This window comes from Alligator mississippiensis, chromosome 16 (assembly GCF_030867095.1).
Source record: "Alligator mississippiensis isolate rAllMis1 chromosome 16, rAllMis1, whole genome shotgun sequence".
NCBI classification, from domain to species: Eukaryota; Metazoa; Chordata; order Crocodylia; family Alligatoridae; genus Alligator; species Alligator mississippiensis.
In genome coordinates, this window is record NC_081839.1 from 31,874,997 (window position 1) to 31,889,006 (window position 14,010).

The 14,010-nt window shown below is 52.0% G+C and overlaps 1 protein-coding gene across 1 annotated transcript; it reads right to left on the bottom strand.

Moving 5' to 3' along the window:
• Positions 1-7,624: 7,624 nt before the first annotated feature.
• Positions 7,625-11,985, bottom strand: LOC106737488 (placenta-expressed transcript 1 protein). Its single transcript, XM_014600909.3, has 4 exons — positions 11,767-11,985; positions 10,492-10,684; positions 9,568-9,626; positions 7,625-8,983 (listed from the first exon to the last, which is right to left on the bottom strand). Exons 1-4 carry the CDS (start codon positions 11,930-11,932, stop codon positions 8,760-8,762), a joined length of 642 nt encoding a protein of 213 aa, XP_014456395.1. The 5' UTR covers positions 11,933-11,985; the 3' UTR covers positions 7,625-8,759.
• Positions 11,986-14,010: the final 2,025 nt, after the last annotated feature.

The following is a 14,010-nucleotide window of genomic DNA, read 5'->3' on the forward strand; positions in this document are numbered from 1 at the left end:
GTCCTGTGGCGAAGGGAGAAAACTGGCCCTCGGGAGACCTGGGTTCAATTCTTGGCTCTGCCACAGATTCCCTTTGTGACCTTGGGGACATCGCATAAATTGTTCTTTGCTGCAGTTTCACCTGGCTAAAATGGGGTAAAGGCACCTTCCTGTGCAGAGCTCATCTTTTTTTTTTGGCCTGCAAGCTCCCAAGAACAGGGCCCCTCTCTTCCTCTCTTTGCAAACAGCTTCTAGCATAGCAAAGACTCTCCATGCGGTAAGCGCTCTAAGCACACACAGATAAACCAGGGATGGGAAAGGCCTCTCGAGGCATCTTTCTTAAGGTCCAGGGAGTCGGCATAAACTAGCAATCGGAGTATAGGGCTGGGAGCAAGGCCACTTGGGTTCTCCCTGCCCTCCCCAACTCGCTGTGCAGCACTCGGGCAGCTGGGTACAACATTCACGTAACTCCCAGGCACAGCCACGGGAGGCTGCAACATCAGGTGTTTGCAAATGAGAAGGAGTCGATGCAACTCCGCACAGCTTTTCTCTTTCCTGAAATGTCCTGCTCTCAGTTTCACAGGCCTAGCACTGAACTGGGGAAACCCTCGGGTCCAGCTGCCGGGGGGTGCCTGCACGGGAGAGGAGCAGGATGTCAGGTTTGATGCGAAGCGAGGGAATGGCTGGCATTCCTCCACGCATCACGAGGTCCCGTCTGCCTCAAAGAGCCTGTTTTCCAAAGCGGCTCGGGAGGACATCGTTGTCAGCACCCATGATCGCGGTGGCATCCAGATGGCCACCCTCCCCTTCTCCTCCCCGCAGCCTCTGCAAATCGATTCTGCCCAGCCTGCTTCTTCTGCAGCGGTTTCTGTCCATCCTGGCACGTGGCTTCTTGGTGCCTCCCTCAGCCGAAGGGGCCTGGAAAGGCACACCGCTGCCCTGGGTTTGCGCCAAGCTCTCTGCATGGTGCTTTTCCTTGCAGAGGCTCCCCGAGGCAGAGGCTCCCCGAGTCCCTTATGATGGGACACAGCTGTAAAGGGACATCTCTTTGGCGCTGCAACACAACGGGGCCATTCCTCCCCTGCCACCGTACCCTCAGCATGGGCAGCGCACATGGCCACTGCCAGATCGCAGAGCTGCCCCAGACCTGTTCCACGAGGCTCCTGCAGTGCCTCGGCCACCGCTCTTTTTTTAGGCACCAGGAACCCATTTCAGCTCCTTTCTCAAGAACAAGACAAAGGGCACCTGCCTTTCCTCCCCCCCTGTGCACGCAGAAGCTCACCAATTCCTCTATTTACTTTCCTTTGGAGGGTGACTGTTTAGCAAGCAGAAACTTGCCCAGCTGGTCCCAGGGCGGTGGGCCTCTCCGTGTTTTGCAGCCCAAGGGCTGTGTGCTGCTTTTAGCTCCTTTTCTGGAGCTGGAAAGGCCCTCGGAGAAGGAACAACGCCGCAGGGCATTACAGGTGCTGTCTCCTCTGCAAAGAGATCACAGCACAAACCGCAGTTTCAGGGCAGCGCTCTCACATTACTGCCCAAGCGGGGATGAGGTCAAGATTCCTCCGTGCTAACCCAGAGAACAGCTTTGCTTCTACTTCCCTTAGGACCAAGGTCTGCTCATGGGTTTTGCCCTGCTTGGCCCAGCCACGCTTAGAAGGAGATTTCCACGTACCCACTTCCCTACTTGCAAGAGCTTGGGGTGTAGCAAGGAAGGGTGTGGTGGGGGAAGGCATGTGAGTAGGGGAAGAGGATGATGAAGCCTGAGACTTGTTCTGAAGAAACACTCCACGACACGCTCCCACTCAAATTAACTGGGAGCCAGACTGGCACTCACGTCACACCCTGCCTTCCTGCCCAGCTCAGCCCCTTATGACTTGGGCCCCCCTTCAGCAGAAAGGACAGTGACCTAAGGGCTCGGGAGACCCGTCCTCCCCCTCCAAACTCAGATCGCTGCATCTCAGGGGATGCTCTTTCAGTGCTGCTCTACCATCCGCTGTCCCACCTGTGACGCATGCATGTTATTAATAGCAACTAGCAAACCACCTGCTTCCTCCCAGCCCGGGACCTGCCGGCAACAGGTGCCCCACATCAGTGTTGCACACCTCCCAAGGAAGGTTTCTCTTCTGCCCAGGCAAGGAGGGCTGGGCCCAGCTGTGGCCACAGTACCGCACAGGAGCAGCTGGGTGCCTTTGTGGAGGGAGGGCTTGCTTTCTCAAAGGGTAAAATGACTGGAGGAAAGCGGGGCAGGCTGGATCCTGGGCTGGGGAAACTCTTGACCTCCATTGAAGGCAGCAGATATGCACTGGCTAAGGGCCAGGCTCTTCATTTTCAGCCAGGAGCCGTACAGCCGGAGAAGAGACCAAGTGGTGACCTGGAACAGGTGCAACACGGGATGCCTGGAGCTTCTCTGCTGCTGGTCTCTTATCCTAAGTCTCTTTAAAATCCTGTCTTCAAAGCACTCCTCCTTAAGGAGGTTTTCTCTCTTCGGCAGAAACATTCTCCGTGGTCTCTGCACAAAGCTAGCCACATGGGACCAAGTCCCCACAGGAGCTAAGGCCATCACAAGCCTCATCACTTTCTGTACTAGGAACAAGGCACAGCCCTTCTACAAGCCAGGTCTCATGCGACCATGGGCCACGTGGGTATTTATTTAGAAACAAACCTCAAGCACTCAAGAGTCTTAAATCCAGACCCCCTTGCACACCCGTCTTGTCTGAGGCACGCGGCAAGTGTTGGCCCCATCACTGAGTGCACTCACATACGCCTGTAGCAAGATCCTGAGAGAGGAGGGGATTTTCTTGGGATGCAGCCCGGGTTAAAACAGCTGCCCAGAAGGAACATTTGCACGGCGGGCACGGCCCTGCTACACGCAGGAGCTCTGTGCGGGGGGTGTCCTGAGCATCTCAACCCCCTAGCCCAAGGCTGCCGGATGGAGAGTGTTTTGCTTAAGTAAAGATTACATGCCGGTCTTATGACACTCACAATGCAGCATGTTGCCTTACGAGGGGCTGAGCCAACAGCCTCATTTCTGCTCCACTTGGTGTTACTGCTCCTGCACATCTCTCTCCCCTCCCCAGGCCTCAGCATCCCCCCTCACCCCTGCCCAAATTAAGATATGTCCCAGGTTGCTGGGAAAAACAGAGCCGGTACCCAGACCCCTCCTGTCCGCTATGCACTAGAACAAATCCCTCTCCAGTCTTGTATCCAGAATATAACCTAAGCACATCCTGTCTCGCCTCCTCTGTGAGGGCTGGGGAAGAAGTCTGTCCTCTAGCCCGGGAGCACAGCCCTTTGCCCTGCATGCCCTTCTCCCCAGACCTGTGTGTTTGGCTAGGGAAGAGGGGACAGCATTCATGACTGGTTCAACTGAGTGGGGCCTCAGACTGGCACAGAGGACAGGGCGTGCAGGGCCTGCCGGGCATGGCTATAGTGCATTTATTGAGCCATGTGCATGCAAACTAGCTCAGCAACTGCACAGGTTTTGCCTGGCCGGAACCAGGTGCACAGGGGGAGAAGAGCTGGTGTCTGAAAGGCACCGGAGCAGTAGCTGGGGTCTGGTGCACGGACAAGGACCAGCAATCAGCATGGGCATTTGCACGGGAAGCTCCCATTCCAAGCTTCGGAGCAAACAGCAGATCAGGGAGGCTTCTTGCTGTAGTCCAGGGAAGGACATGCAAAGTGGCAGCTGCTAGCTGAGGAGAGCAGAGCCAGTTGATCCTCTGATGCTTTTATTGTTGATACAGAGGCTGCTGTTCAGGTGTATTCATATGAGATCTGATAAGGTGGCCTGGGGACAGAGTCCGCTTTGCATAAACACAGCGTGCTGGGCACATTTGCAAAGCGAGGGCAGGGGGGGGCAGCTGCAGAGCATTATGCCTTGGATAAAGCGCCAGGTGCTGAGATAAGGGGAGTGATTAGCTGGCTGCTGCCCTCAGCAGACAAGGTGGCTGGCAACTTGGACCCAAATGGGCAGGATCTCTGCGCTGCCCACGAAGCCAAACAGAAGCTGGTCAAATGTCCAAATGTTACAGGAGCAGCCTGGGCCTCTCCCTAGGAAAAATACCTGCCGCTGGCACAGCTTGTGGTCTCACCAGCTGACAGTGAACATGCTTTGCATGTTAGGATTGTGGAGAAAGGCTCCTTGTAAGCTTCCAGCAGGGCCAAGCGTTAGATGTGGGGGGAAGGACAAATTCTTGGCAGTGACCAGCCAGAGGGAAGCTTCTCCGGTGGGAATCCCCAGCTCTGCATCCTGCCTTTGACAGTGCATGACAACGATACTTGGATCCTCAAACCAAAGGCAGGTTGCAAGCTGTTCATTTAAGCCCCAGAGCACCCCACCAAGGGAATGGCATCAACCCCATTTCACAGAGGTGCCATGCCCGAGACCCCCTACACCACCCAAGACCCCCAGCAGCTTGCTTTAATTGCTGGAGGACGACCAGGGGGTCTGAACTGAGCGCTGAAAGTGCCTGGGTGGCTCAGAGCGCTGAGCACAAGGGTCTAAGGCTGATCCAGGTGCTACATCAGTAAAGCTCGAGTTGGCCGGTGGCATTTTCAGGAGACAGAAAATGGCTTGGGCAGCAATGGGGTATAGCTGCATTCATCAATGCCTCTCTGGACCAACACCTTCTACAGGGAAATGTGATTTTAAGGAGGCAGAAAATATAAATGAGCCCAGTGCTGGGATCTGGAGTCTGGCTTGTTAGCTGTGCAGCTGCCCTGGAGCATTACCAATACTGGGGTGGTGCTCAGTGCCGGAGGCAGCCATGGTCCCTGCCCTGATAAACGCTGCTCTGGGCAATGAAGGCACCAGTGCAGTGTGGCAAAGCAGGAGAGGGATGGAGTGGCCAGGGAGGACAGGGTCATTATAATCACACTGTGGAGCCACCCACGGCTGGGTGCCTCTGATTTAAAGTCAGAGAAAAACCCACCCTCCCTGGTTGCTGAACAAGGCAGGTACCACTAGGCAACAGGTTTCCTGTGGGTGTCACAGCACAGCAGGGCCTTGAGGATGGAGCTGAAGGAAGGAGAGAAAAGAGAGAGGCTTTTTCTCTGGCTTCTGCAAGGCAGGGCCCACTGTGAGACGGCGTTGAGACGGTGATGAACACACTGCCAGAGCTGGTTTCATTAGAGGAACAGAGAGGGTGGGAGGTATGCGTTGCAATGAGAGCAGGTAAGTGACCCCTGTGGAAGCAAAATACTTGCAGCTGAGAACAACCAGGAGCCAGATGCTATCAGTTGCTCCTTATTAGACACTGCTTTGAAAGCTGGAGGAGTGGGAGGGGTATGGGGGGTAATGTTCAGGTAGTTACAGGGAAAGGCAGTCTGGCATGTTACTGTGGTGGCATGCCTGGAGGGTAGGGTGACTTTTCCAGAAAAGTATGCAAGATAATAATGCCTCTCCTCAGCCTCAAGTTGTGCAAGGGCCCCAGGGAGGCTCTCTGAGTGATGAAAGCAAAAACAAGATTTCAGGGCCTGTTTATATGTTCAGTTGTCTTAGCAGGAGTAGAGTTAAGTAGGCACAAGTGCCTCTGCACATGGTGCTAACTGGGACCTTTAATGCTCCTCTTCCCTGAATCGCATTAGCTTCTGAGGTTTTTGTTTGTAGCTGAGTTGGTCTAAGGACCGAGGCAGGCACGTTGCTTTGAGTAGATGCGATATCTTTTATTAAACCAAGTGAGTAGTTGGAAAAAAGTTCTCCAGCAAGCTTTTGGGTGCAATCACCTTCAGGTATAGTGGAGTCTCTGCTGCTCTGAGACTCCAGGGAATGAGAGAAGCTAAAAGTGTGATAAGATGTCAGTGAGAATGTAAATTGGTGGAAATTAGGAAAACAAAAGGTAAAGCAGGGAAAAAAATTAGCCAAACATGAGTAAGGGAGACTCCACAGGTTCTTTGGGTAGATGTGATATCTTTTATTAAACCAACTGAATAGTTGGGGAAAAGTTCTTAGCAAGTTTTTGGGCACAGTCACCCTTCTTCAGGCATAGGGAGTCTCTGCAGTGGTAGGAAGAAATATAGAAATACAGTGGTAGAAAAGAGGCTGTCTGTGAAAAACGAAATATCTGGAAATCAGGAAAACACCGGGCAGAAAAGTGGGGGGGGGGGAGTAAAATGTATGAGGTCCAGTCTGGCAGGCACCTGGTGAATCGGATGTCAGGCAGGTTGTAATGCATCATAAATCCCATGTCACAATCAATTAAGCTTCTGAGTGCAGGCAGTCCTTTGGCTTGTGACATCAGGCCACTGAGTCTCCTGGCTTTGGGGGTGCCCCTGAAGGCCCTTGGCAGGGCTAAGCTCCCCAGTGTCAGGAGCCCTACATTTGCCAGATCCCCCCCATGCTACCAGACTCTGCCTCTCTCAAAACCTCCCACGTTCCCGGCTCCTGCAGGCCAAGCTGGGGTCTGTTGCAATCACTGGATAGCAGACTGGGGGGGCCATCTGCTCTGCAGGCCCCTGCAGTGCCCTCCCTGGCATCTGCTGGCATTAGCAGGGCACCCTTTAATGCAGTATGTAGCTCTTGGTGATTTTCCAAGGCAGGACCTGGCACTTGGGGCACAGTCCTCATGATTCCCTGCACCTCCCTTGAATCTTAAGTGAGAGGTGACATCATTGATCATCCTATATAACAGGCCCAAATCTAAATGACAGGTCTTTAATGACAGGGCTTGAATGCCAGGTGCAGTGGGAACGCCTTTCCCTCTCCCCAAACACTGCTGGGAAGGAAAGCATTGCTAAGTAGACAGAAATACAAGCACCATCCAACAAGAACAAAGCAGTGCCCACTTGGTTGGGGGATAGTCAGGGCAGGGCTTTGAATCCTGAAGCGCTCATTTGATTTCATAGCTTTCATAGACATTGGGGCTGGAAGGGACCTCGGAAGATCATCGAGTCCAGCCCTCCGCCCCAGGGGCAGGAAGTCAGCTGGACTATGTAATTAGACTGTACACATCACCATATTTCCGTAGCAAACACACCTTTCCTAAGAACACTTGTCCTCCATTCCCTGCCCCGGGCTCAGGGTTGGGCAGATTGGAGATGGCCCAACTAATATTCAATTCTACAGAAATTAAGACATAAGAGCATGAGACCAAGGCAGCCAGCTCTATGGAGGATAAGGGCTGTTTGCATAGTTCACTTTGCATTTAACCCTTTGCTGTAACATCCCAATCTTTGATCCGGGGATCTAAAACTGCTCTAAAAGACTTGGATTTCATCATGGCTTGGGAAGGGAACAGTGGGTGGATTGCTAGAGTCAGCAGAACATGGTGCTCCCGCCCTCGTGAAATCCCAGACAAACCGGTATATGGTGGCATCATGCGTACCTCATCGGGAAGGGAACTTTGTCTCATGGAGATTTACTGTTTGTTTCTGCTGGAACGGTCTGTTCCTCATTATTCAACTTCGGATGCACAACAAAACTTTTGGCTGGAGCTAGCTTGGAAGCAGCTAGACAGGTTGGAGGTGAGAAAGCACCATGCCTCGGAGGCAAAAATTCCCCCATAATTATACACCCTTGGCTTTAACAAGATTACAGGGCAGCGGCTCCACATGGAGAAACCCAACACTTCTTGGTATTTAGTTTCGATCACCCTCCTCCCCGCCCCAGCAAAAGCCACTGAAAAGCCAAAGAGAAGAGACTCAGACCTGGTTTGCAGAGTTATAATAATTAATATATTTAGATTTGTGTCAGAAAATCCTCCCTGTATCTGATGATTTAACAACATTTAAACAAACAGTGCATAAAAATAAAGAGGAACAATAAAGCCAGTGGCACAAACCAGCTTACATGGCTGTGAAAACAAATCACTTCTTGAATATTAAAAAACCACAAAACCTTCCCACTCCTGTCAGAGACCCACCCCTGAATGCCAGTGGTCGACGGAGAGAGGGGCACGGGGGCCTTGCATCTCTGATAGATTCAGGCTCTTTTGACACCAGGGCAGGGGTGGAAAGTGAACTGGAAAGACTGGGGCATTCCTGGAGAGTAACCTGCCAGCAGGGACTCCAGCTTGGAGGGTGCTAATGCTGAGGACATGGGCCGGACTCGAGTAGCAGCTGCACCTCCTTGCCTTGGCTGCACTGGGAGGACTGCTCTTGCAGGGGGAAATTGGGAGGGCTGAAGGGTCTCATCTTTGCCAGGGATGTGCAGGGGAAACTGGATCTCTGGCTCTCATCGAGAAGGTGCTGGGCCTGCTTCTAGAGTCATACAGTTATAGAAACATATAGAGAAGCAGGGCTGGAAGGGACTTCCAGAGGTCATCTAGTCCAACCCCCCGACTGAGGCAGGATCGTTCCTTCTCTAACCCGTCCCATACAACCACAAGCTAAACTCTACTTCCAAGTCTGGAAGACCCTTCTCCAGATTGTTTTGCCAACCCCCAGGATGGGAACCAGCTTGCCTTCCTACAGTGTTTCCATGCTGTTTCTACTTCATGGACCATAGGGGCTCAGGAGGGCAGGAGCTCCACAGCTCCCATCAGACAGGAGTCCTCACACTACGGTATCACAAACTTTACAACCTGTCTGACCAGCTCTGGGACCGAGGAAAGAGCTTTTGAGAAGCCTGCCCCACTGAGCCCCTTCTCCTATTCCCTCTCCTGGCTGGCAGTGGGGTTGGGGGTCAACTCTCTGGTCAAAGAGGGTCTAAAAAGTGCAGTCATTAGCTTTATAGACATGTTAAACAAAAGGCAATTCCTGAGTAGATCTGCTGCCTCTCCCCACCCCCGGGCTGCTGGGTTGCGCGACGGCGGGAAGGTGCAGTTCAATGGGAGTCGCGGTGCCCATTAGGAGAGCAGGTTGCTGGTGGCAAAGAGTGTCAGGAGCTGCACGGCGGCCACTAGGGACAAGCTGGCCAAGGAGTCGGAGACAGCCGTGTCGGTGGTGGAGTGGATCTTGGTCACCATGGAGTCAGTGACAGCATTGTGGGTGGCGGAGTGGGTCCTGGTCACCGTGAAGCCGGAGGCAGCACTGTAGGTGGTGGACCGGGTCCCGGTCACTGCCCCGGTTTCTGAAACACAGGAAGAGGAAACCAAAATAGCAGATTAGCAATTCTGCAAGCACCCAATGACCAAAAGGGAGTAGCTGAGAACTATCTCTCTGGGCTTGCTGGAAATACATGCCGCTGAATAGAGGCCAAGCAAGGGCTCAGGCCTGCGGCAGGAGGAACTGGCAGAGCCAGGTGCAGATTCCCGATGGGGATAAGACCAGGAGAAGCCTAGTCAAGGGAGCTGTGCCATTGTAAACCATTTACATCCTTGGCCTAGTATGGAAAAACCAAGGAAGAGAGGTTGATTGAACGTTTAGCCCATCCTCTCCTCTTATTAGCCACCCCGGGCCTTTTAAAGGTGGTTGGAGTTTCCAGTGGGACCTATCCACATCGAAGACAGCATTGTCATGGGAGCAACTTTCACCCATTTTCAACTAACACTTGCCTCCCATTTCATTAGAGGAGAGGAATACATCCCAAGGATGCCATTTCATTAGAGGAGAGGAATGCATCCCGAGGATGGGATGGGTTCAGCAACTATTACTCGACTGGGTTGCAACACCACCAGCCCTGCAAAGGGAGAGGTAGACTGTAGGGAGATTTACCGTAGTTCAGCGTCTGCCTCTGATACAGGACGGAGCCATTGGAAAAGGTGACAAACACCCTGGAGGAAAACAAATAACAGGCATCAGGACCTTGGTCTGCATTATGGAATAATATACAAAGGTACATCACGGACAGAGAAAGGGAAGAAGAACAAAAGGAGTCATGGAGAGCGCACTTCTACTGGGGCCTTATGGCAAACTCCCCTTTATCTTTTGCACCTGTACTAATTTATTAGTCACCCTGTGCAAACAACTGGCTGGCGTGTGTTGCTTTACAGCGCTTGCCAATGATTGTGTAAGAGACCTTGGGAGCAGGGAATAACTCTATTGACACCAGCTCCTCAGTTTAAATAGAAATCGTTGTGATTAAGCACTGAATTCTTTCTCTTTGCAGCCATTATCCTGATAAGCTTTTATCTACATTATGGTTTCCTTGAGGAAATATATCCCCGGCTCGTGCAGTGCCAATGGCAACATGATGGGTATGAATCCGCTTATTTCTTACAGAGCTGCTCTATGTGCACATGCTAATGGAAGCCAGATCTGAAACAGTGCTGAAGTCTGCCCCAAATCCACCCAGCTCCTTTCACAGGTTTTCTGTCTCCTTTCCTGGCATAAAACCCAAACAAGACTGTGGAGTACCTCCCTTGCTGCAGCTTGAGCCCATTGCTCCTTCTGTCATCTGCCCCCACTGAGACCAGTCCAGCTCCATCCTCTTTACAACCCCCCTGCCGGGAGTTGGAGGCTGCTATTCAGTCCCTCTCGGTCTTCTCTCCTCCAGATATTCCCACACCAGTTTGAATTTCCATTGCTTTTTATTTCTAGAGTGGATTCCCCTCCCACCCTCCCCCTCCTGGACTTCTTATCCCAAAAGCTTCCATGCAAGCTCCCTCTATTCCCCTGCAAGCCAAAGAAGAACATTACTTGATATCCACGGGACCCTCAGTTGTATCTGGTGACAGCCATTTGGCTGTGATGGATTCTTTAGCTATGCGTGGTTGGTCTACCCAGTGGCCATTGCTGCAGCTCTGAGCTTCCCACCGGCCCACGGAGGAATTCGGTGCAATTGAGGCTTGCAGGTAAGCTGCCGTGCTGTTTTTGATGTTGCTGATGGTTACTGGAGGGAATGCAAGAGAGAAGAAAGTTAGTTTTTGGTGCTGTGAAACAGCAGCATCAATGCACCCACTCCCAGGCCTCAAGGGTTTTGAAAGCCAGAGTCCACAGGTTCTGAGCCAAGGGGGTTGCTGGGCTCTCAAGAGGCTAGCTTTGCAGCCTCGGGGTCCTTTAGGGGACACCCATCATCCCAAAGACGTGCAATGAAGAGCAGTGCCCACTTCAGAGTTGAGGGGACAGAAAACAGACAGGTTTCACCGCGTGTCAGTGATTCCTGGCCGGGAGCAAGTCCCAGGCTCGTGGCTTTGAACAGTCTGTTACCGGCGCTGCCCAGCATCACGCCTTTATTCATATTGGCTGGTGGGTAAAGAAAAAGCAACCCCCTGGTTCTCATCTCCTTGTAATCGCTGGTTATTCCAAGTCCCCAGCTTGAGGAAGCCTGTAATCAAAATCATCCTTCAATGAACCCACCAGGACATTTCAGAGTTACGGGAACTGCTTGTGGGCTCAGATCCTGAAGGATCTCTGCTGAGTCGTGCCAGGGGATGGTGTAGGAAGCAGCTGTCCATCGACCCCAGCATTTAGTCAGATTTAGAGCTTGATTGTGCTTTTCTCAAAAGCAAAGGAAGATTTGTTACCATTTCTTGGGAACTGGATCAGGCTCCAATCACCGTGGGGTCGGGTGCTTTGCAAGAATGAAAGCTATTGCAAGGCTGGTTTCCTAAAAGGCATCTCAGTAGGACAGCCCCAGGCAGGTTCCCCCATTGTCTTAACTTGCATTGAGACAATGAAGGATAAATTCTAACAGTTTGGAGGGGAAAAAGTCTACTGAAAGCACTACGCATGTTCGGACAATTTTCAAGTTCTGTGCCAAGTTTCAGCAGAGATTAAGAATCAGAACCTGAGCAAGGAGACAACGTTGCCGGTGATCCCAGAGAACTGGTACATATTTTGCTTTGAAATGACAAAAGCATGTCATCTCCCCTATCCCAAGTTCATATAAAGTTCCCCCGCCCCTACGAAGAGCCAGAGAGCGAGAGAGAGACGGACACGACTGCAGCAGGAAAGCTCTCGGAGCCAACTCACCAGTGTAGGAGGTATTTGCCTTGTATGAAGTAGGATACACAGTTAGGGTGTAAAAGCCACGTTGAGTACCATTCTTGGTCACTTGGTCACACTGCTGCAAGTAGGCTGGAGAAACGAGGGCCCCGAGGAGGACGACGAATTGCAGTGCGAAAGGGAGGGCTGCCATGGTCAGCTTTGCTGCTTCTCTCGCTGCACTTGCACCAGGGGTCTGAGGAAGAGCAGCAGAGAGGCAAAGCCTATTTATACGCTTTGGGGAGGACTAAAATGCAGATGTCCCCACCCTCTCCAGCTCATGCACACACACCCTGAAATGGGAGGATTCAGACAGACACAGATTTGGAGTTTACTTCCTTCTACCTACTCAAGCTCTGTATCAGCACTCTGGATTAAAGGGAGCAGCAAATTGGGAGTTAACAAAGGGTATTTTGTATTTCATTTAAAATATCTCTTGATGATCAAGTCCCCACCTGCCTAGTCCTGAGCCCAGCTGAGCATTACGCACTTGTGTTGCCCTGCATATGTGTTGCTATTTTACTCATGTTGCCATGTCCCAGTGTCCAGACCTAGCGTAGGCTTCCTCACATGGGGAACGGCTCCAAAAGAAGGGGAGAGCACAAAGCGGAGTCCTTCACAGGGCAGAGAAACGCTCAGAAGATGAGAGCACAAAAGGGCTTATTCCTCCTGGAAGCTGGTTGTAGGGCACATTCAGCTCAGAGCTGGACTGGGGGCTCATCGACCCACCAAAGTCAGTCCCACAAGTGTGCAATGAGGCTGGGTCCGAGACCTGAGCTAGCTCCGGGTGGGGGCTCGTGCCGTTCCATACTTGGGCCAGCCCCTGCTGATAAAGTACAATGGAAATCTATGAGGACGAATGCTGTAAGCCCCTCCTGGCTACCAAAATTGGTTTAAAAATGTTCTGAGACTGGTCCTCAGTGGGAGTGAATAAACCTAGCTCGGTTTTATAGACTTTTATAGGAGATGACAACTGGAGTCTACTGTTTTGTTTGGCACTTCCCTCTCCCACGACCTCTATGGCCAGGGCACACTTCTCTTCTCCAGTCCATGGGGTGTCTGAAGAAGCCCCCAGAGCGAGGATCACTTTCTAGTACATTGTGGATGACTTTTCGAAAAGGAAGAAGTGACCTTTCCTCTTTCTCCCAATCCCGAAGAACTGATGGGCATCAGCCGGGGAAACGCTTACACGAAAGGGCGTCTTCTCTAGCTCCTATTGAGAACTGAAGACCAGGGGCTGAGAATAAATCATCTTTAAAAGGATGGATACAGATCTTTGTTCTGAGATGTACCCAGCTGTTTATCTCCTCCGTCCCTGTAGGTTTCTCACGTGTCCTCGCACCGTCTCCCACCTGCTGCAGGTCCCCACGGTGCTCATCTCTGGTCTCAGCTGCAGAGCTGACCTCAGTGGAGACACCTGACTCACCCTGATGGCATTTTTGTTATTTCCCCCCATTCCACCTTTTTTTGGCCCAGTCATTTTCTTGGCGTCGTCTGCCGTGACCCAGGGCAAGGAAGGAGGAAGCCCAGAAACAGGTGGATCTGGCTCGGGGCCATGTTTAAAGGACGTTCTGAGTCCTATGTCTTCAGAGAGGGATTTTTGTTTCTGTCTCTCCAACTATCGTTGCAACATTTGCAGGGCTCATTTCACCATGCACAAGAGCTGGCTCCTGAATTACATCTCCTGCGGTTGGGGAGGAGAGGGAGCTCCTTCGAAGGGTCAGAAGCAGAAGTCTTGGGCTACACCAGTAGCTTATGGTATCCGTGTCTGCAGCTGCTGCCTTTTTGTGGCCAGGAAGTTGAAGCGTGCTATGGTAACCTCCACTTTCTGACAAACCCACCTCACTCGGTGCAAACCAGATCAGTCCAAACTGGCCAGATTTCCTCAAGAGCTTCCTGTTCCCAGCCCTTCTCTGCAGCTCCTGTGACTTACTGGCAACTCCCAAAAGCACTGAGTTAGGCAGCCAAGCTAGGCCAGAAGTCTGGGACGCTTAGAAGGAAGCAGAATAATTACGAGGCGCACAGGGGACCTTTTGGTTTCCAGCAGATTTGCACAGACCCCTTTCACATACCTCTCTGTGCACCAGCTCCCAAGGGTGGGACAATGTCTTCAGTGAAGACCCCAAATGGGCGTCAGGTAGGAAGCACCGAGCTGGTGCGTGATCAGTTCCCAAGAGCACCTCACAATCTGCATTCATAATTCTTGGTTTGTAATGGAAATAGTTTTCAGCA